This window comes from Myotis daubentonii, chromosome 17 (genome assembly GCF_963259705.1).
Source record: "Myotis daubentonii chromosome 17, mMyoDau2.1, whole genome shotgun sequence".
Lineage (NCBI taxonomy): Eukaryota > Metazoa > Chordata > Mammalia > Chiroptera > Vespertilionidae > Myotis > Myotis daubentonii.
Window position 1 is genome coordinate 2,438,473 of NC_081856.1, and position 21,529 is coordinate 2,460,001.

At 45.4% G+C, this 21,529-nt stretch overlaps 1 protein-coding gene across 1 annotated transcript in view; it reads right to left on the reverse strand.

The window, feature by feature from the left end:
• CNBD1 (cyclic nucleotide binding domain containing 1) overlaps window positions 1-21,529 on the reverse strand; it is a 218,481-nt gene that overhangs the window by 127,550 nt on the left and 69,402 nt on the right. Inside the window, exons 5-6 of the mRNA XM_059672816.1 lie at window positions 15,399-15,544; window positions 3,137-3,312 (exon numbers count right to left, since the gene is read on the reverse strand). Of these exons, the coding sequence (XP_059528799.1) occupies window positions 3,137-3,312; window positions 15,399-15,544 (322 nt within the window). The remainder of the gene's footprint in view (window positions 1-3,136; window positions 3,313-15,398; window positions 15,545-21,529) is intronic.

The following is a 21,529-nucleotide window of genomic DNA, read 5'->3' on the forward strand; positions in this document are numbered from 1 at the left end:
CCACAGCCCTGGCAGCCCTGGGGGGACGGGGAGGCTGACCAGACAGGAGAAGACCCAGCCTTGGGGGTAGCTGCAGCCCGTATCTCTGACTCCCAATCTCTTCCCCTGCCACCCCCGCCAGGGGCACCCACAACAATAACATGCCTGTGACAACCCGTCAGGGCCCCTAGGCACCCAAGGCCCGTGGCCTGCTGCTGCTGGGCCCCCTCCGCTGGGGCCAGGCACGCCTCTCCTCCCTACAACTCCAGACCCAGGAGGAGGCAGGCCTAAGCGGCCCCTCAGGGTCAGACTCATCCCCCCCCCCGCCCCACCCCCCCTGCAGCAGAAGTGCACTGAACCTTGCCAGGGGTGCAGCTAAACCTGCCCTCCTAGCCCACCTGGCCCCACCCTGGCCCAGCCCCTGCCCTGCTCCAGGAGATTGGAGCCCCACCCTGAGTACGTACAGCTGCAAAAAGGCCATGTACAATTTAAAGAATGGTGCCAAGTGGGGAGGTTTGACAGTTACTCCCCTTTCAGCCTTGTCACCCCCTTAGCATCCCCCTAGCACTCCCCTCGCCCCTCTGCCAGCGCCTCCAGAGATGACCACCGCTACAGGGCTGCTGGCCAGAGCCCGTCCCTCTGAGGCCTGCGGAACCCTCTGCAAAGCTTCCATAGCTACAGTCCCAGGAAACAATCATGCCCTCCTCTCTAATCAGCACCTGCTACCTGCGAGGGTACCTGTGGGTTTAAAAATAACAATCCCTTCCCGTGTAGACTTCACTTACTTGATGAAACAATTCTAGGTTTATTAGCTCAGAACCTCCTCATGACAACCCAGTGAGGAAGGCGGAGAAGAGATTACAATTCCCATGGTATAAGCGTATGTATTCAGAATGAAGCTCAGAGAGGAAAAGTGTCAAGCACAGTGGTTCCCAAGGTGCAGCACATGCCCCATGGGGGGGGGGGGGGAGGGCAATTTGATTTTAAGTGGGGACAATTCCAGAATGAGTTAACAGTGAATTTTTGCATTTCTTATGGTTCGAAGGGGCCTCATCTACAGCGTATCCTATATAATGAAAGGCTAATATGTAAATGACTGAATGGTGGAATGACTGGTCACTATGCTGTGTGCTGACCACCAGGGGGCAGACACTCAACGCAGGAGCTTCCCTCTGCTGGTCAGTGCGCTCCCACAGGGGGAAAGCTGCTCAGCCAGAAGACAGGCTCACAGCTGGCGAGCACAGCAGCAGTGGTGGGAGCCTCTCCCACCTCCGTGGCAATGCTAAGGATGTCCTTAGGCCCACTAAGCCATCAGTTGGACATCCCCCCAGGGCTCCCAGACCGTGAGAGGGCACAGGCCACACTGAGGGACCCCCCCCCCATGCACGAATTTCGTGCACCGGGCCTCCAGTCCTATATAATAAAAGGCTAATATGCAAATTGACTGAACGGCAGAATGACTGGTCATTATGACACGCACTGACCACCAGGGGGCAGATGCTCAATGCAGGAGCTGCCTCCTGGTGGTCAGTTTGCTTCCACAGGGGGAGCGCCACTCAGCTAGAAGCTAGCTCACAGTGGCAGGAGCCTTTCCTGCCTCTGTGGCAGTCAGACATCCCCCGAGAGCTCACGGACTGTGAGAGGGTGCAGGCCAGGCTGAGGGAACCCCTGAGTGTACGAATTTTGTGCATCAGGTCTCTAGTTCATTTATGAAAAAGAAGAAATTCTTGCCATTTGCAACTACATGGGTGGACCTAAGTGAGATGAGTCAAATGGAGAAAGATATATACTGAAGGTGGAATTCAGCTATCACATATGTGGAATTTTGAAACCTGATTATATGTCATGCCATCATGGCCATCAGAACACATTTAGTCAATACAGAATAAATTTAGCATACAATGGGGCTGGAGCTGAAAAAGGGGAGACGTTTAAGGTATAAACTTGCAACTTGTACACAAGTAAGTCCCAGAGATCTAACGCACAGCACATGGGCTACAGCCAGCAATACTATCACAAACTTCCAGTGGCTTAGACACTAAATCTTAATTGTTCTTACCACAAAAATTAAATAGCAATCATGTGACATGAGACAGAGGTTAGCTCACACTACAGTGGTAAGCCTATTGCAACTAATAAATGCATCAGTAAACCTGTCGTACATCTTCAACTTCGCAGTATTACATGTCAGTTAGATCTCAAAAATTTGTCATTTATAAAAAAAACACTAGATGTCCATACTACCAAAAGTGATGTACAGAGTCAATGCAATCCCTATCAACATATCAGCAACATTGTTTACATAATAGAAGAGAATAATCCTAAAATCATAAGGAAACATGGAAGACTCTGGCTAGCAAAAGCAATCTTGAGAAAAGAACAAAGCTGGAGACATTACACTTCCTGGTTTCCAGCTACAATCATGGGCCGCTTAGCGATGGAGATGTGTGAGTCCTTATGGCTTCGTCGTTGCGAGAGGATCACAGAGCGCACTCACACAAACCTGGGGGGTAGCCACCACACACCCCGGCTACCCAGGGCCTTGTGTGGTTCCACGGAGCGAAAGAGTTTCGCTGTCATTGGTTCCTTCGGCTCTTTTCTGCCCAAAGTCTAACACTGGCTTCCTTAGCCACCATTCCAGGCTCAGTGGGCCAGACCTCGGAGCACCCAGAGGCCCAGGACGGCCCTGGGGTGCCTGCTCTGACCGCTGGCAGCTTGAAACATTACCTATAAGATGGATTTTCTTCAAGACTTGCGGGCTGAGACAGACCGTGGCATCACTCTTGAGATAAACAAGCTAAGCACACATTCCTAACCTGATTTAAAAGGCCTCCCATGATCGTCGGCGCCCCCTCCCCAAGTCACCTTTCCCTGGCCTCCCATGACCCTCCTTCCTCCTTCACTGTGGCAACCACACTGGTCTTGTCTCCATCGTCAGCTGCACCATGAACCCCTCCAGGGTGCAGATGTTGTTGCAGGCTTCTCTATTTTTTTTTTAACAAATTTCAAGTTTAATATAATTAATTTCATTTTTATTTTTAAAAGACATATTATCTAAAACAGTTCAGGGTTCCCTGAGGCCATGTGGATGGTTCTGGAAGGGTACACCGTGCAACAGGGAGGCCATGCTGTTGACAGAAGCAGCACAGCGTCTTACCAGGGTGCCCGACCGAGCGGCCAGCTGCTGCAGGTCCTCGCTGTAGGCGGAGCTGTGGAAACTCGGCGGGATGCACGTGGCCGAGAAGCCCTCCTCTTCAATGAGGTTCTTGTACAGCTGCGTCTGCGCTCGAGCCAGGCCTTTCAGGATCACATAAAACCCATCATTTCCGAGCACTGCGACCAAACCAACGGCAAGGGTTAGTGCCAGACCTCCCTTCCAGGCTCTGCGAGGGGCGCGAGGACCCCACACCCTGGCGCTCGCTCTCAGCAGACTCCCTTCCAGGGCGCCAGTGACTTCAAGGCGGCCCCAGGCGTCAGCAATGCCCCGCTCACATCACCAGGGCAGGGACCGCACACACACACACACACACACACACACACACACACACACACACACACACGGGAGTCCCCTCCGGCGCTCATGGCTGTAGGAAGTAAGACCTTCTGATCAAAGTAAAAGCAGCCAAGCCTGTGGAATGTTTACACGTTTACCTTCCCCCCATGAGGCCGTTCTGCCTATTGGTATTAGTAGCAATGTCTTCCCACTAGCAATTCTCACTTCTCTTTGGAAGGGAGATGCCCAGGCAGAGGGGTTTGCCCCGTGTCTCTCCGCTCCGCCTGGGGGCGCTCCACAGGGGCCCTGCCGGTCAGGGACCTGACATCGCGGCCAGGAGGGGAGGCCGCTCGGGGCGCCGCCTGCTTCGCTGACTCTGCTTGCTAACTGGCTGTGAATAGAAACTTCGCATCATTTATCTGACAGTGCTGCTTCTCCTCATGCCCTGAGACATACCAGCCGCCTGCCTTCTCTCTGGGTCTAAATCCTGCCTCAGCCCCAGAAGAGAACAGAGGAGCAGCTGGCCCGGGGGGCCCGGGGGACACGGGGCGGAGGGGGGAGCTGGGGGTGGCCCAGGGACAGCGAGGCCTGGGTGGCACCATTGGTCAAAGCTCATCAAACACCAGATTCCGGGCTTAAACATGCACAACCTGCATGTCACCATCAGCTTAAACACAGGACGGGGCACACTGGCTCTGGGCCAGCCTCAGTGTGTCGGGACCTGCCCGCACAGCGGTCACAGTTACGTGGAGCGTGAAGGGACGCACGCGTAGTGGGAGCTGTGGGGACGGGGCCACTAGAGACCGCAGCAACTCGCTTTACCTCTTCTGTGTCCTGGGCCAGACGCGCCTCCAAGCCCACTGCCTACATGAGCCCTGCGTACCCCGGTCAAGGTCCTGTGGCAGGTTCCACCGCTGTGCACACTTCAGCGCTGCGCGCTAGACCCCTGCTCTGCCTGCGGGCCAGAGGACTTACACACACGCAGCGGCTCCTACTGGGCTGGCCTGTGTGGGCCTCAAGCACCAGCGCCCTCCCTCCCTCTTCTGGGTCCTCCCCCTCCTCCTCCCCCCCCCTCCTCCTCCCCCCTCCTCCTCCTCCTCCTCCTCCTCCTCCTCCTCCTCCTCCTCCCTCCTCCTCCTCCTCCTCCCCTCCTCCTCCTCCTCCTCCCCCCTCCTCCTCCTCCTCTTCCTCCCCCCCTCCTCCTCCTCTTCCTCCCCCCTCCTCCTCCTCCTCTTCCTCCTCCTCCTCTTCCTCCTCCTCCTCCTCTTCCTCCTCCTCTTCCCCCTCCTCCTCCTCCTCCTCTTCCTCCTCCTCCTCCTCTTCCTCCTCTTCCTCCTCCTCCTCCTCCTCCTCTTCCTCCCTTCCCCCCTTATCCTCTCTCTCCCCCTCTTCACCCTTCTCTCCCCTCCACCCCTCTGCTTCTCCTTTGTCCCACCTTCTCTCTCTCATATATATATTTCATAGGAATGTGGTTTCAATTATGGTAAAGTGAGACCCTATGTGTGACCTAGTCAGAGATCATGTTTCATCTTAAGTGGAAAGAAAGCACATTTCAAAGAAATATAAATTGATTTAAAATGTTAAAAAATAAAAAGTCAATGTATGTACCCATGAAAACATGTTTATGGGACTAATGTCATGTAACAACACAAGTCTGGAGCAGGGTTTAGTGGTTAGTTTGTAAGAAAATGGGCGTAACTTGAATGCGGGTCATCGCCAAGCACGCTGTTCATCACTGAGCAAAACAGCAGCTCTGGACCAGGCTGTCACCAGACCTTCCCTATTTTCTCCAAAAGGTCTATGGCCTTAGGTCTTAATAAGTGGGCTGACAGGCCATCCCTGAAAAATGGCTCATTGATAACCTCCTATAGATTTCCAAGAGCAGAAACATAGCTGCCCTGGCATCCAAATAGGCTGGATCCGCCCTGATGAGCAGGCGCAGCACTGATCATTGATCATCGGGGGCTGGGTGAGGTGCTGGGACTCATTCTCTCAGGAACCCCAAATGTCACTTAGCATCAGTCCATTTTTCAGATGAAGAAATTAAGTCTCAAAATCATTAAGTAACATCAAAAGTGACAAAGTACATTAATTTCTGCAGGTTTTCAAGTATAGGGTGTCCCCCAAAGTATACACACACTTTGAATAATTATAAAGGCAGTGTTCATTAAAATACATTTCATTTTCAAAATTGAGCTATCAGCTGTTAAAGTGTGTATACATTTTTGGGGACACTGTATATTCACACACACACACACACACACACACACACACACACAAAACCCACATACATATCTAGGAATGAGCATGCAGTGTATTACATGCATAATTATGCAGCATATGCATATATATTTATGTCTGAAATAAAATGCACAATATATGTGTATGTACATATATACATAAAAAATAGTTTTATAGATTTTATAAAGGTTCTCAACGAAGATTAAAAGAATTTTTACTATTTTGTTACAAAGTTCAGTTCAGAAATTGACCCTCAATTATTTCCTAAAAATTAATATTATTAGTTTATTTATTAATCTATCAATATCAGTTTGGTAGAGATATGAAAACAAAAGAATCTAAGAGAATTTTCAGAAATATATGCAGAGTGGAATGAACTTCTTCATACAAATACTTGAGGAGAAAAAAGAAAATCCTCATTCAAACAAAAATACAACATAAATTGAGTTAAAAATGAAAAATCAAGAGGAAAGTGAAATAGAGCCACCAGCAGAAATTCTCAGATAGAATTATTCATGTAACATCTGAAATCAGCCCTCAAATATATGGACAAATGATGTAAACCCCATAAAAATGTCTACAGAAAGAAGTGCAGTAGAATTAAGCTCTCAAATAACAACTGAAATATTACTTACAAATCACAAAGTGATATTACATTTCTGAACTGTAACTATATATATATATTAATAACGCAAGATAAAATAAGCTTTTGAAATCTAAGTAATATGAAGAAACATTAGGTATAGACACCTTAGTCAAATTTTCAAAGTACACAAAATACTTCATGTAACTTTTAGAAAAGAGAATACTCCAAGCATTTAAGAAAAAAATCTATGTATATAAAAGGCTAATATGCAAATTGTCCCCTCAGGAGTTCCACCAGGAGAACAGTTCAATTGCTTGATATGAGTGCGCTGACCGCCAGGGGCAGTGTGGAACATGGTGGGTGACCAGTGGTGGCGGTGGGGTGCTGAGGAAGTGAGGGAAGGAGGAGGCGGGGAGCCCGGGAACCTGATCTGCCCTGATCCCTGGCCAGGCCTAGGAACCCTACTGTGCATCAGGCCTCTAGTCTGACCATAAGAATTAAAACAATAGAGATAAAAATGGCATTAAATCTTCATCCCCAGGCTTTATAAAAGTAAAGAATCGATAAATTCATGTTGGTTACCAGTAAGTTTCTTTAAATTACTTATCCAGCCAACCTCTATGACATAAAAAGACAAAAGAAATCTTTCCTAGGACTTGAAGGAATTTCCTAGTGGAGGACCTTATATTTTAAAATATCAGTTTACCACATTTGTACCAGGTGAACAGAAACATTCAAAAAGAAATAAGAATACTAATAATGGAAGGTTTAATGAATCGCTTTGACTGTGACTTTCAAAAGGTTTGAGGCCAAACATAAAGTTAGATTAAAGCAAACATGTGTGCGAATTCCCTGCTAAGGGTCTACACAGGACCCCCAGCTGAAATTGACCGTCCTGAACGGTTTCTAATGTTTCCAGGGGCTACAGTTGAACCAGGTCGTGTGGTCATGTGGTTGGTTCTACGTGTGTGTGTGTGTGTGTGTGTGTGTGTGTGTGTGTGTGTGTGTAACTGAGCATCAGTGCCTCTCCCTTCGTGAAGCCTCTCCTACCCTCCGCCCTGCTCGCCATCCTGACCACCTCCCTTCCCAGGCGTCCTCGTAGGACTTCTGTTTGGGGCTCTCTCTGCCTTTTCGGTTTCTGCCGGTGACCACAACCTCCTGGGGCAGGAAGGGCCTCTGACGCGCCCTCAGTACCCCCAGCGCATGGCATGCCACCTGAATGTTGTCGGCCCCTAGCAAATACTTGAATGAATGAAAGCTTAATTAATGATCCTGTTCTATGTATCTACACAGAATCTCATAAAACATTTGGAGGAAAAACGCGTTTGTTTTTCTTAGAATTCTGTCCTCGGAGAAATGAAATAAAGCTCCTTGATGGCCTAATTTTCTGCTCAGGTGGGAGCTTAGGAAAATACCAGAAAGTTATATGAATTTTAAGCCCGTTGTTTAATTCATGGAATCCCCATATAAAGGCCTAAATGGTCCCAGAAGTAACATTACAAAAGCAACGCGTGAGTGGCCTTTGCATAGCTTTTGTGGAATTAAAATATCTTTGGAGGTGGAGTTTGTTCTTAAGGGCAATTGTTCCTCTCTAGGTACTAGGAATAATTAAGACACAAGTCTAATAACCTATTTAGAATATTTTTATGTGTGGAAGATAAGGTATAAGCAAATCTGGATATTCGTTTTGATATTTTTTTAAAAACACAAATAAATAAATATTATCTAGCTCAGAGCTAAGCAGAAGAAGAAATGAGAAGAAATTCATTTCACCTTATTTTGGGCTTGGACCTTCCATTGGAATAGCCTCTCAGTATTGATACCTTCTGTCAAATATTTCTAGAGATTTCATAAAGGTAGAAATTATAACTATAAATTATTGGTGATTGTTTTTAATAACTTTAAAACCTGTTACTTTATCATCTTTTTACTTAGTCCTTCTCACTAAGAAAATTTCTTATTTCAAAATTGTTTGTTCACATGGGTACTAAGGTAGAGGCCTCTGATTTTTTCAGTAAATGATAGAATTCATTCATTCAGACTCTGTCTTGTTATCTGAAAGTTACAGTAAGTGAGCTTACAAAAATACATACAGCATTGCTTTAAAAGTTAGTGATGAAATAGAATGAAGGAAAAATGGGTGAGAAAAAAGATAAAAACAAGAACAAATTAAAAAACAAATTGTGTGAATCCTATATATTTGCCAGGAGATAGTATTGAGTGAGCAGACAGTTTTTGCTCCATTTGCCTTACTTTTAAAAAATGTTAATGTCACATAGTTTTTAAAGGCTTATAACAATGTCCTTAAACTATTTCACGTGCCATACAAAATGAGAAATCTGATTGGTTATGTGATTTAGCAACTATAAGAGAATTTTAAATATAACTTGCCTAGAAGTCTCAAAATCACTGAATATATTTCTCCCAGAGGTTCTCAAAAAAAGAAAATAATGTCATGTAAGCACAACTAAACTTTTCCCAAAGCACATTATTAAAATACAGGGTCCTGACAGACTATTTCTAAGGACTTAACCATCATTTCTCCGCGAGAGGGCCAGAAGCAGACCCCTGGGGGCAGCGGTGGCGGAGGGACCACAGGTTTGACTCCTGTGGCAAGAGCACATTATTTGGATCCCAGTTCCCATACACAGAGTGATGCCCACCTCATTTTTTATGAGATTTACTTACTGTGTTTACAGTATGTTAAATGAAATTTAAACCACAACAGACAATAAAGTCTGAGCAGGTTAAGAAAATGTTAAAAATTTAGTAATATAAAAAATATTCTGAGCACGAAAAATAAACATAAAAGTGCCCAGTCAATGTGGCTCGTGGTTGAGCATCAACCCATGCACTAATAGGTCATCAGTTTGATTCCAGGTCAGGGCACATGCCTAGGTTGTGGGTTCAATCCCCAGTAGTGGTTGTGCAGGAGGCAGTTAATCAATGTTTCTCTCTCAAATTCATGTTTCTATCTTTCTTTCCCTTCTCCCGTCATCTCTCTCTCTCTCTCTCTCTCTCTCTCTCTCTCTCTCTCTCTCTCTCTAAAAATCAATAAAGACATATTAAAAAAAATAAATATGAGTATATTAAAATGAGGAGCCATGGTGTTTTGAGGTATAACATCAAAAGTTAGGAGCAAAATGAAACAATGAAATTTAATGGGCTTCAAATAAAGAAAACAGAGTAAAGATGATACAGTGAATGAAAGAAAAAACCCTTCAATAAGTTCATAGAAATATTTCAATGTTAATATAAAAGTAGATATTCATAAAATTTTGATCAAGAATCTAATTCCAGGTTAGCCACTACCCTGGATTCTCAAGCAAAATAATTATTTTAGCTTCCCTGAGCTTTAGGTTGCCAATCAAAAAAATGCCCCCTGCCCAGAGCATAAAACAATAGTGCAACGGACACTCTTGAGATTCCTTTAAGTAAACTGTATACCTATTAGCATACAGAAAGAGGGTACTATTTGGGACATGTATTATGCATAATATTTTTAGGATAGTGATAGAGTAATCGTGTTTCAGTACCATATTCACGTAAACTGGAGACGTGTGCTATTCAGTCCTTCAATCACAGTTCTATGGCCTTGCGTGAGAAGACTGGTGACAGGCTGAGTGCATGCTGGGAAGACTAGGGAGCTGCCTTAACAGTGAAACCCAAGGACCTGTGCCAGGGCAGACAGAAGGTGCCAACAGCTGTTGGAACTGCAGGTGAGAAACCACAGCCTGGGTGGCAGGCTGAGAGTCAGCACCTAGTGGAGAGGCTGCGGGACACTTTTCATTGCAGCAGGGGAGGAAGCGCATCCCAGGGGGAAAAGATACCCGGTTGGGCTTGGTTGTTACGTTGGATGAACAAAAAGGTTTACAAAAGTCGGTAAGTGAAATAACTGAGTTGTCAGAATCGGTGTCTTAAAAACTCAAGAGAAGGGCTTCCACACAGACAGTAAACACAAAGACTGGAATTTTTTTTTTTTATAATAATGTTACAGTTTATTTATTCATTTATTTATTCTTTTCTTAAAGTTAAATCTTTATTGTTCTGATTATTACATTTGTTCCTCTTTTTTCCCCCCATAACTCCCCTCCTCCCAGTTCCCACCCCACCCTCCGCCCTCACTCCCCACCCAGTCCTCATCCATAGGTGCACGATTTTTGTCCAGTCTCTTCCTCATCCCCCACACCCCTTCCCACTCCCCCCCCGCCAAGAATAGTCAGTCCATTCCCTTTCTATGTCCCTGATTCTATTATAATCACCAGTTCATTCTGTTCATCAGATTATTTATTCACTTGATTCTTAGATTCACTTGTTGATAGATGCGTATTTGTTGTTCATAATTTGTATCTTTACCTTTTTCTTCTTCTTCCTCTTCTTAAAGGATACCTTTCAGCATTTCATATAATACTGGTTTGGTGGTGATGAACTCCTTGAGCTTTTCCTTATCTGTGAAGCTCTTTATCTTACCTTCAATTCTGAATGATAGCTTTGCTGGATAAAGTAATCTTGGTTATAGGTTCTTGGCATTCATCAGTTTGAATATTTCTTGCCACTCCCTTCTGGCCTGCACTAGTTTCTGTTGAGAAATCAGCTGACAGTCGTATGGGTACTCCCTTGTAGGTAACTGAGTTTCTTTCTCTTGCTGCTTTTAAGATTCTCTCTTTGTCTTTTGCTCTTGGCATTTTAATTATGATGTGTCTTGGTGTGGTCCTCTTTAGATTCCTTTTGTTTGGGGTTCTCTGCGTTTCCTGGACTTGTAAGTCTATTTCTTTCACCAGGTAGGGGAAGTTTCCTGTCATTATTTCTTCAATAGGTTTTCAATATCTTGCTCTCTCTCATCTTCTGGCACCCCTATAATTCTGATATTGGTACGCTTGAAGCTGTCCCAGAGGCTCCTTACACTATCTTCGTATTTTCAGATTCTTTTTCATTTTGCTTTTCCGGTTGAGTGTTTTTTGCTTCTGCGTATTTCAAATCTTTGACTTGAATCTTGCGATCCTCTGGTCTGCTGTTGGGAATCTGTATAATATTCTTTATTTCAGAAAGTGTATGCTTAATTTCTCATTGGTCCTTTATCACAACATCGAGGGTCTCATTAGATTTCTTGTACATCTCATTAAGTTTATCAGCAGTCTCTAGAAGACTCTTGAAAGACCTCAAAAGTGTGGTTTTGAATTCTATATCCAGCAGTCTGCTTTCCTCCATTTCTGTCATTTGTGTCCTGTTTCTTTGTCTCGGCATTTTTTATGCTTCACTGTGTCGATAGAGTGGCTTTCTGTGCTAAGTGTCTCAATTACCTGAGGTAGACACTCTTGGTGCACCCCTTGTGGTCTTTGTGCACAGTCTTGTTGTAGCTAAGCCTTGATTGTTGTAGGTATCACTGGGAGGGATTTGACCTCCAGGCCAATTGGCTGTGAGAATCAGCTGTATCTGCAGTGGGAGAACTTCTGTGCTGGATCTGTAGGGTGGCGCTAATCTAGCCTCTGCCTGAGGCTATCCAGCAAATGCCTCCATGCAAGGCTTAGGCAGGGTGGGTCCCAGGGGATCAACAGGGCAGGCGGAGAGAGTAGTTATGGCTGCTCTCAGTCCCTTCCCCAGAGGCTCTGCCTCTCAGTGTCCCAGCAACGGGTGCAAGTACCTCGGAGAGAAAGCTGCCCTCGAGTTCTGACCGATGCCAGACAGTCCCGCTTCTCCCGTTTGAGTCTGGGTCCCCAAAGACTTGCCCAGAACTGGAGCCCAGAGCCTGAGACTCCCTCCCATTTGAAACAGACAACCGCGCCCTCAGCCGCCAGCCCGCTCTGCACGCACCTCCACACCTTTGTATTTATTTCAGCACCGCATCTCCTCTGAGTCTTGGTATGCTTTTCTCTTTCCTTCTAGTTGTAAAATTTCCCCTCAGCCAGCCTTCCTGTGGTTCTGGGTGATGTCCGTTCCATCTTTTAGTTGTATTTTTGAAGTGGTTGTGAGAGGCAGCAATCTCCGGTGTTTACCTATGCGGCCATCTTGGTTTCTCTCGATGAGAAAGTATGAGATGTGAGCTGGGATGCCTTATTTCACATAAATGATCAAAGTGACATTTGTCCAGGAAGGAAAGTTCATATTTTAACAGTTAATCACCTGAGTCAGCAAGATGCCATCAGAATATTTGCTTCTACTTGTAATTTTAAAACCTTTGTGAAAAAAATAAGTGTGTAGTTACAAAAACTGACTCGTGGATATACACTCACTACGGCAGTGATTCTCAACCTGTGGGTCACGACCCCTTTAGGGGTCGACTGACCCTTTCACAGGGGTCGCCTAAGACCATCAGAAAACATATATATAATTACATATTGTTTCGTGATTAATCACTATACTTTAATTATGTTCAATTTGTAACAATGAAATTAGGGGTCACCACAACATGAGGAACTGTATTAAAGGGTCGCAGCATTAGGAAGGTTGAGAACCACTGCACTACGGAAAATTCAACACAAAGATATGGGGAAGAGAGAGGTCATTGTCCCAGTCACTGCCCTTCAACTCCTCTCTCCCCCACCAGGGCAACAACTTTCAAAACAGGTATTTGGGGATTGTCCTTCAGGATGTATCCCTGTGGACTTTGCCAGGTGTTTTTATAGATCTATAATAATAAAAGCATAATATGCTAATTAGCCGGGGGAAGGAAGGTCTACTCTTGCACAAATTTCATATATCAGGCCTCTAGTTTATATATAACTTCAGGTATTTATGAAAATGCACATGTGTTTATATTACCTATTAATGCTACAATTGTTCTGTTTGCTGTTGTGGGGTTTTTGGCCTCCATGTCAATATATGCAGATCTGCCTCATTCTCTTCAACCACAGCTAGCATTGCAAGGCCGCTTACCACCCTGTTGCTGGCCACTCTCTAGCCAAGGCCATTCAGGCTGATTCCACATTTTCCACCATAAGGAATATAATTTCAGGGATATATGACAACATAAATACATTTTTAAGTCCTACCCTCAAACTGACAGCAAAGCAATGTTGAAAGTTTGTTCTTTCTTTCAATATCATTCGTCCCCTGCAACACCGCCATGACTTAGTCTTCCCTGCGTGATGGCAGATTAAATGAAGCTATGAAGGAGAAACATCAGGGAAAACTCTCAAAACGTGTCCTGTTTCCAGCAGACACACATTCTCTGAAGTTACGGTTAGACTTTCAATGCAGTGGCCCTGAGGAACCACTTGCTCAGACTGGCAGCTCGGTGGGGAGGGGTGGAGAGTGAGCGCAGACCTGCGGTAAAGTGTGTTTGAACTCCACTCGAACCAGGATACGTGCATGATGCTTTGTACCTTAGGGCCCCAGGTGCCCGTCAGTGATGAGTGGATAAAAAAATCTGTGTACATTTATGCCATGGAATACTGTGCAGCTGTAAAAAAGAAGGCTCTTCCTTACCCTTAGAGACAGGATGGAGGGACCTGAAGAGTATCATGCTAAGTTAAATAAGGCAGTCAGAGAAAGACAAGTATCACATGATCTCACTCATATGTGGAATCTAATGAACAAAATAAACCAACAAACAAAATGGAAACAGACTCAGAGAACAAACTGACAGCTTTCAGAGGGAAGTGGGTCTTGTGAGGCTGGGTAAAAAAGGTGAAGGGATTAAGCAAAAACAAAACAAAAAAACTCATAGACACTGACAACAGTATGGCGATTATCAGTGGACAGGGGGGCAGGGGAGGTAGAAGAGGGTATGGAAGGAGATTTGACTTGGGGTGAACACACAGTACAATATAGAGGTGATGTATTATAGAATTTACACCTGAAACCTATATAATTTGTTAACCGATATAACCCAATAAATTCAATAAAAAATAAAAGAAACAAATAATAATCTACTTTTATTTGTTACTGTGATTAATAAATAAGGAAGATTCCCTGACATACACAAAAAATGAATTAAGTAAATTAGTTTCTCTTTTCTAGTAGATACTTAATAATCACAAAAAGAAGAACAAATGCTGAACTCCTGGTTTTGGTGTGTGACTATATGTGTGTTGACTTGCCTGCCACCAATTAAGATATAAAATACTCTCCTAATGCACCCAATATATGCTTGGTAAAGGAGCTAGAAATTAAAATTGGGAAACTGGAAATCTGTCTGGAGAGGTTTTTTCCCCCCAATAACTAATTAGTATTGGAATCAGTCAAATAACCACTTTGACTACTTCCTGCCTTAACTATGAGCACCAATGCTAATAAAAGAGAACCGTGCAAATTGGTATTACTCCACTACGCCCACCAGCCAATCAAAGTGACTATGCAAATTAACTCAACAAAGATGGCAGTTAATTTGTATACGCAGGCAAGGAGCAAAGACTGAAGACTGAAGACTGAAGAGACTTGGCTCCTCTGCTGCAGCCACAGCGGAGAAGCCAAGCCTCACTGCAGCCCTAGGAGAGAAGCCTAGCCTGGCTTCTCTGCTGAGACCAGACCAAAGGCCTGAGTCCCGGGTGCTGGAAGAAAACCGGTGCCGGCAGCCAGGGGAAGGAAGGCCTATTGCACAATGGGCTTCTAATCCTATATAATAGAAGGCTAACATAAAAACTGTCCCCTAGATTGGGAGTTTGACCAGGAGTTCAACCAGGGGCTGGGGCTGGCCGGCCAACCACTGCGGCCCCTCCTCCTGGCTGGACAGCTGGACCCCACCTCAATCGCCACCCCAACCCCCATCGGGTGTGGGGCCGGCCAGCCAACCACCCATGGCCCCTCCTCCTGGCCAGCCAGCTGGACCCCATCGGTGCAGGAATTCATGCACCAAGCCTCTAGTGCAGCGGTTCTCAACCTGTGGGTCGTGACCCCTTTGGCGGTCGAACAACCCTTTCACAGGGGTCACCTAAGACCATTCTGCATATCAGATGTTTACATTACAATTCATAACAGTAGCAACATTACAGTGATGAAATAGCAACGAAAATAATTTTATGATTGGGTCACAACATGAGGAACTGTATTTAAAGGGCCAGAAGGTTGAGAACCACTGCTCTGGTGCATATTATAATTGACAGAGAATCAAAATGGGGACACGCATTTAATTTTGCTAAGCATCCCTCCAGAGTCCATTACCTGTGCTGCCTTTTATCCAGGTTTCAGAAATGACATTCTTACTGAGAATCCTCAGATGGTCATCTGTCAGCTGAGAAGTTAAATCTGGAACTGTTTTCAGCATCTTCCACACGGTCTTGTGTTCATGCAGTGTCCTGTGAATGGGCCTTCAAAAAGGAGACAGATTGCAAATTGAGAGACCCCAGCATAAATAGAAAGATACAAACAAGCCAAAACATTCTTGATTTGAGCTTCTTAATTTGTATTTTCTTTTTATTTAAGGGTTGCTTGGGGACACCTGTGATGATGTTTTGTTTTATTTTATTGTTTTACCAACATTCAGATGCATCTCCAAGAAACTAACCATTTGGGAACTGCTGGTACCTCCTCTTTGAAGAAAACTCAGTGCTTCATGGTAAGGTTGTACCTTTTGCTGTTCTCCCACTCAGTGCTCACTGAGCTTCCTGGTGAGTAGGTGATGCTTTTCACCAAACTGGAAAATTATTGGCCATCTTGTTTCACACATGCTCTGTGCCTTTCCTCTGGGACCCCTCATGTTTCCACTGCCCCACCCACTGTGGTTGCACAGGCTCTGGCCCTATTGATACTGTTTCTTCTTTCTCTTTCTGTCTCTTTGACTGAATACTCTTAATTGGTGTATCTGCAAGTTTGCTGAACCTTCCTTCTGCCAGTTCAAATCTGTTGTTGATCCCTTCTAGTGATTTTTTTATAAAATTCAATCATTGTAGTTTTCAACTCCAAAATCTGTATTGGCTCTTTTATTTTTTTGGGCTGTTTTTATCTCAATGATGTTATGTTTGTGGTGAGAAGGTGTCGTCACTCTTTAACTTTATCGTCTATATGATCTCTGGTGTGCAGCCACCTGTCTGTGCTTGTCTCTCCTCAGCCATCTCACTATTGGTCAGAAATGTCCTTAAGCCTGAACCCGCATGTCCCCCATCTCTTGCTGATGAACTGGCTGTACTGTCATATTTCCTTTAATTTGTTAGACGGGGTATCCTTTGTTTCTTTGAATCTACTCATAATAGTTGACTTACCAATCTTTGTCTACTAAGAATCAACATGTGAATTCCTGAGGACACTGTTGGCTATTGACTGCTATTTTCCTATGCTTCATAATTTTTGTTGAAAACTGAACATTTTCAATGATACGATGTGGCAGCTCTGGATCTATTGTTCCCTCCTCCCCAGGGCCAAACAGCAGCAATGCCTGTGCGTGGCCTTTTCCCAGGGAGCTTGGGCCGAGCCTCAGGGTGGCGACGCTGATGCTGGTGGGGCTTCTCCAGGCTCTGGGCAGGCCCGCCCCCCAGGCTGCAGGCTGCAGCTTCACACCTCGAAGGACTGTCCCTCGGGACACCAAGCCACAAACCTTGCTCTTCTGACCAAGGTTCGGCCATTTTTCTTGAATAAATTGTTTCTCATATTGTTGTAGGAATTTGATTAATTTTCAAAGTTCTTAAAAAATTTTGCCAGCATTTTCCTACTCTCTGAAGGAGCAGATATACACCGATCCTCACTCTACCATTCTGGAAGTCCTGCACTGCACAATGCCCTGGTCCCGCTGGGCCACAGCCCACCCACCCCCCACCCCCCCACCCCCGCCCCATAGTGTCTCATCATTCCTACACATAAGATTTGGGTCAGCTAGAGAATACATTATCACTTGCCTTCAGTGTTTATTATTTTTACGATTGTTACCATGTCATTCCTTATACAAAAGTTGCAAGAGCAGTGGTGTTCAAATACACACAGTCACGGAGCCCTTTGTTCAAACTGAATCTTAATGGGGTGTACATACATAAAGTCAGTGAAAGCAGAACTCTGCCGTGCAAGGAAAGAGAGGGAAGATCAGATCCACACGAGACCGCATCTCCCTGCACGTCCAGCCGAAGAAGCGTGAGGAATCCACAGGCTCCTGTGAGAGCCCAAGGAAGCCCCGGGGCCTTCCCACAGGGCATTCTGTTAAGTACTTGATTTCCACCAGATTTTATTTTCGTGTATTATCATACAATTACAAGGAACTATATTTTCTAATCCAATCCAATCTCCCCCTGTAAATGAGAAAGCTGAAGCCTAGAGATGCTGAGTAACTTCCCAAAGTCCTATTTAATGAATTCTGGGGCCCTGATTTCACCCAGGTGACCCCACACCAGAGCGCGGCACTAAGTCACATCTTCACAGTGTGACGTCACTGACGCTGAGAGCCAGGGCAGGGACTGCTCCAGGTTTTGTTGTCTGACACATAAAACAAAATAGAACTCAAATTTACAGACAAGTGTCGGTACAAATGTGAGTGTTTCAAAAGATAAGGGAGCACAACAAATCACAAATTTCTAAGTCCTGAAAAGTCTTACAGTTCTTCTACTCCTTAGTTGCTTATGGACTTCCATTATATTTCTATTTTAAGTGTTTTTTCTGTGTTTCTTACCAATTCTGACAGTTTAAGCTTCATTACCTTCAGGGTGAATTTACCTCTGAGTCAAGGTTGAGTTATTAGCAAAAGAAAAAAGAAGATGGGATCGGTAATCAGGGCGGATTTGAATCTGAAGTGAAAAGAGAAAGAAAAAAGCATCATGTGAGAGACATGGAGCAAAGTGGAAGGAAGAGCCCGAATGGGAGGCCCCGTGGGAATTCGCTCACGTTTGTAGTTTGGGGGGAGACCGTAGCAAGGACAGTGTGGACCACCAGCTGGGAACAGAGCCCATGGGAGTCCGCATGTTGGGCTGCATCTGCCCCAGTACACGCTGTGTACACCAGGCACATGAGTTCCTCAAGGGCCCCCCAAACCTGCTGGAGCCAGAGGGCCTATGATGGGGACACAAACATTTTCAGAAATTGCACAGCTGAAGTCCCAGGTGTTAAGAGGTGTAGAATAGTTGATTAAATCGTCTGTGATCCACAGACTAGCAGGATAGAAAAATCCAGCTAAAAATGTTGCTTTCATTAAAGGATGCCAACTGCACACCATTGGCCTTCCATTGCTTACAAAGCAGCACTTACAATAGTTATAAATTTATTTAAAACAGTTCCAAATGTGATCCCCCCCAATTTCATTTATTTATCCATTCTCCTGTATGCTTTCAAGTAACTCACTACAGAATTACTGTCCTGGAATCTAGTGTGTACCTGAACTTTATTGAACGGAGGAGGCACACATCACACCGGAGGCACGCATCACACCAGGTCAAACAGCTTAACTTAGCCCCTCGTCTGGGATTCTCCTTTTTCTCCAACAACAAAGGAGAACCTTGAAAATCCTCAGACAGGAGCCTTTCTTAGCATCTTTCAGAAACTCCGTGCCTGAGACCCTGTCCCTTAACCACAGCCACACAAAGGGCACAGTGAGGTCTCAGGGGCACAGGGAGGTCTCAGGGGCACAGGGAGGTCTCAGGGGCTCAGTGAGGTCTCAGGGGCTCAGTGAGGTCTCAGGGGCACAGTGAGGTCTCAGGGGCTCAGTGAGGTCTCAGGGGCTCAGTGAGGTCTCAGGGGCTCAGTGAGGTCTCAGGGGCTCAGGGAGGTCTCAGAGGTACAGGGAGGTCTCAGGGGCACAGTGAGGTCTCAGGGGCACAGGGAGGTCTCAGGGGCACAGGGAGGTCTCAGGGGCACAGTGAGGTCTCAGGGGCACAGGGAGGTCTCAGGGGCACAGTGAGGTCTCAGGGGCTCAGTGAGGTCTCAGGGGCTCAGTGAGGTCTCAGGGGCTCAGTGAGGTCTCAGGGGCTCAGGGAGGTCTCAGGGGCTCAGTGAGGTCTCAGGGGCTCAGTGAGGTCTCAGGGTCACAGTGAGGTCTCAGGGGCTCAGTGAGGTCTCAAAATAGCCCGAAGTCTGGCTCCTGACACTCCCCACAGAGAACAGGTACTCACAGTCACTCAGTCACTGAAGCGCACTAATGCTTAGAACTAACGTTTGTGCATCTTTCGTGCTCAGACATTTGAAAGAGCTGTTTCCAAGACACAGAACTGACTGATGGCGCCATTTCCCAGTAAGAGGAGCCCACAGGCACGTTGGTTGGATCTGAATTATTTTCAATCGCCCTTTCCTCTCAAAGGAAAGGAAAAAGCTGCAGGTGGGCTCAGAAGGCTGGCAGGCTCTGCCCGCTGCTCCAGGGCCTCTGCTGCCTGGCTACTGGGGATCGCTCAGCAGGGCTCTAGGTGTTAACACAGCGCAGGAAGCACAGGGGGACCAGGGGGCACCGACCTGAGAGGGAGGCCAAGGCAGCAAAATCAAAGGCCAGGGGCAGTGAGAACCCAGGAAGCTCGGTGCAGGTCGTCTGAGGAGAGGCGAGTCAGGCCAGGGCTTTAAGAGAATCACTGGAAAGACTCGAATTTTGCAAGTTCTCTCCAGCTGCGCAGAGAGTGCAGCGACCAGTGCCCTGGTCCCGCTGGGCCACAGCCCCTCAGGACAGTCCGACTCCTCTGAGATGGTCGACGTCCCCCTTTCTAGACTCATGAGCTCAGGCCAGCGGGCGCGATCCTGACCCTGGCAGCTGGCGGGCAGGGTGACAGCCTTCCTCCTGTGCAGGGAAATGACTTGTTGACTCAGAGTATTCTCCTGCCTGCAGTTTTCCCTCGAATCAGTCCTGCAACCAGGGCATCAGGGGACAGCGGTCCACACAGGGAGGTGCCTGCTCGCTGGCAGACACTTGGGAAAGTGCAGCTCCCAGGCGTCTGCTTTCATCCTCGGTGCCTAGTCTGGGTCTTGTCCGAGTGACTGGGCTACCACATGACTCAGTCGGACCCAGACCCTGCACCAGAGCTGGGGGGAGGGCGGCGGGAGGGTAGTGGTGGGGAGGGGGACAGCACATGACTCAGGAAAACACGCGGCTGCCTGTGGGGACGCTGGTCCCTAAATGAAGGCTGCACCTGAGTGTGCTCATGCAGCGGGTGCACATTCTCTGTGGCTGCCCCAGAGCATTCTGAGTTCAAACCTAATTCTGCTTCTTCCTAGTTATGGGTTAGAAAAGCTATAATCCATGTGTATCTCTGTGTTGTAATATGAACAACAAGAAGAAATCTATTTTACAGGCCCGCCATGGGGAGCGGCCACATTTAAATGCATTATTATGTAGACAGGCTTATTCATAAAGTCAACATGTAGTTATTAATGAAAGATCAAACCACCTCTAAGGCAAGAACATTTTTTTAATGTAAATGTTTTTATAAAAGACTACTATATAGTATGAAATCAGATCAGAAATAAAAAATTTAAATTCTGACAAGTAAGAAATATGACTAATTTACATTAAGTTGAATTATAAAAGCACTTTTCAGGATGATAAAATATTTTCCTACAACACAAGCTAATCTTATGGCTGTTGGAATAGCTGTGAAAGTTTCCTAACTGATGATGTTTTTCCTTTATGTGTTGAAATTTCAAAGAAAAAACTAATTGGACATGCTCAAAAACATAGCCTAGAAAGTTCAGAGACCTCTTTCAGAAAAGTATTCTACAAGAAAAAGAGAAAGCAAATTTATGCTAATAACGTGAAAACAAGAGTCACTCCAAGAAGAATTAGAAAATAAAACAGTGAAAAAACTCAGTGTAATATAGCTTTAAAAAGCCCAATTCAACAATCCTTCAATGCAGAGGAGGAATTTGCAAATAAGTGGATCTGCCCTGACACTTTTAGTTTTTTTGTCTATGACGCTCAAAATTAAAATTTATCATTCTGGAGGTCATTCATAGTTTCACATACTAAAAAAAAAAAGGCTAGATTGTATCATATTCAAATTGGTTTGATTAGACAGAAATAAATTACTATCATGTACAGCTTTCAGAATTTCTCAAAGTTGTCAATTTAGTAGAAATTACTCTGAGCAATATTTTAAAGTTTTATGTTAATTCAAAAATTTCGGAAGACACTTACAAATGTAGTCAGAAATGTAGATTTTAACTCTTGGATGTAAGACCAATAGCTGCTATTAACAAAATTATCCACATAACTAAAATGTTTTCATTAAAAATTGCAAAAGATTACTTTCTTCGTGCACACAACAGAAACTTAATGAACAGCACCCAGGGGCCGCACTGCTCTAGGAACCAGTGACACAACAAAAACCACCTCAGGTTGCTGCCCTCTCTGAGAATAGAGAGTAGTGAATATCAAATAGATGACAGATCAGTGCACAGATAGA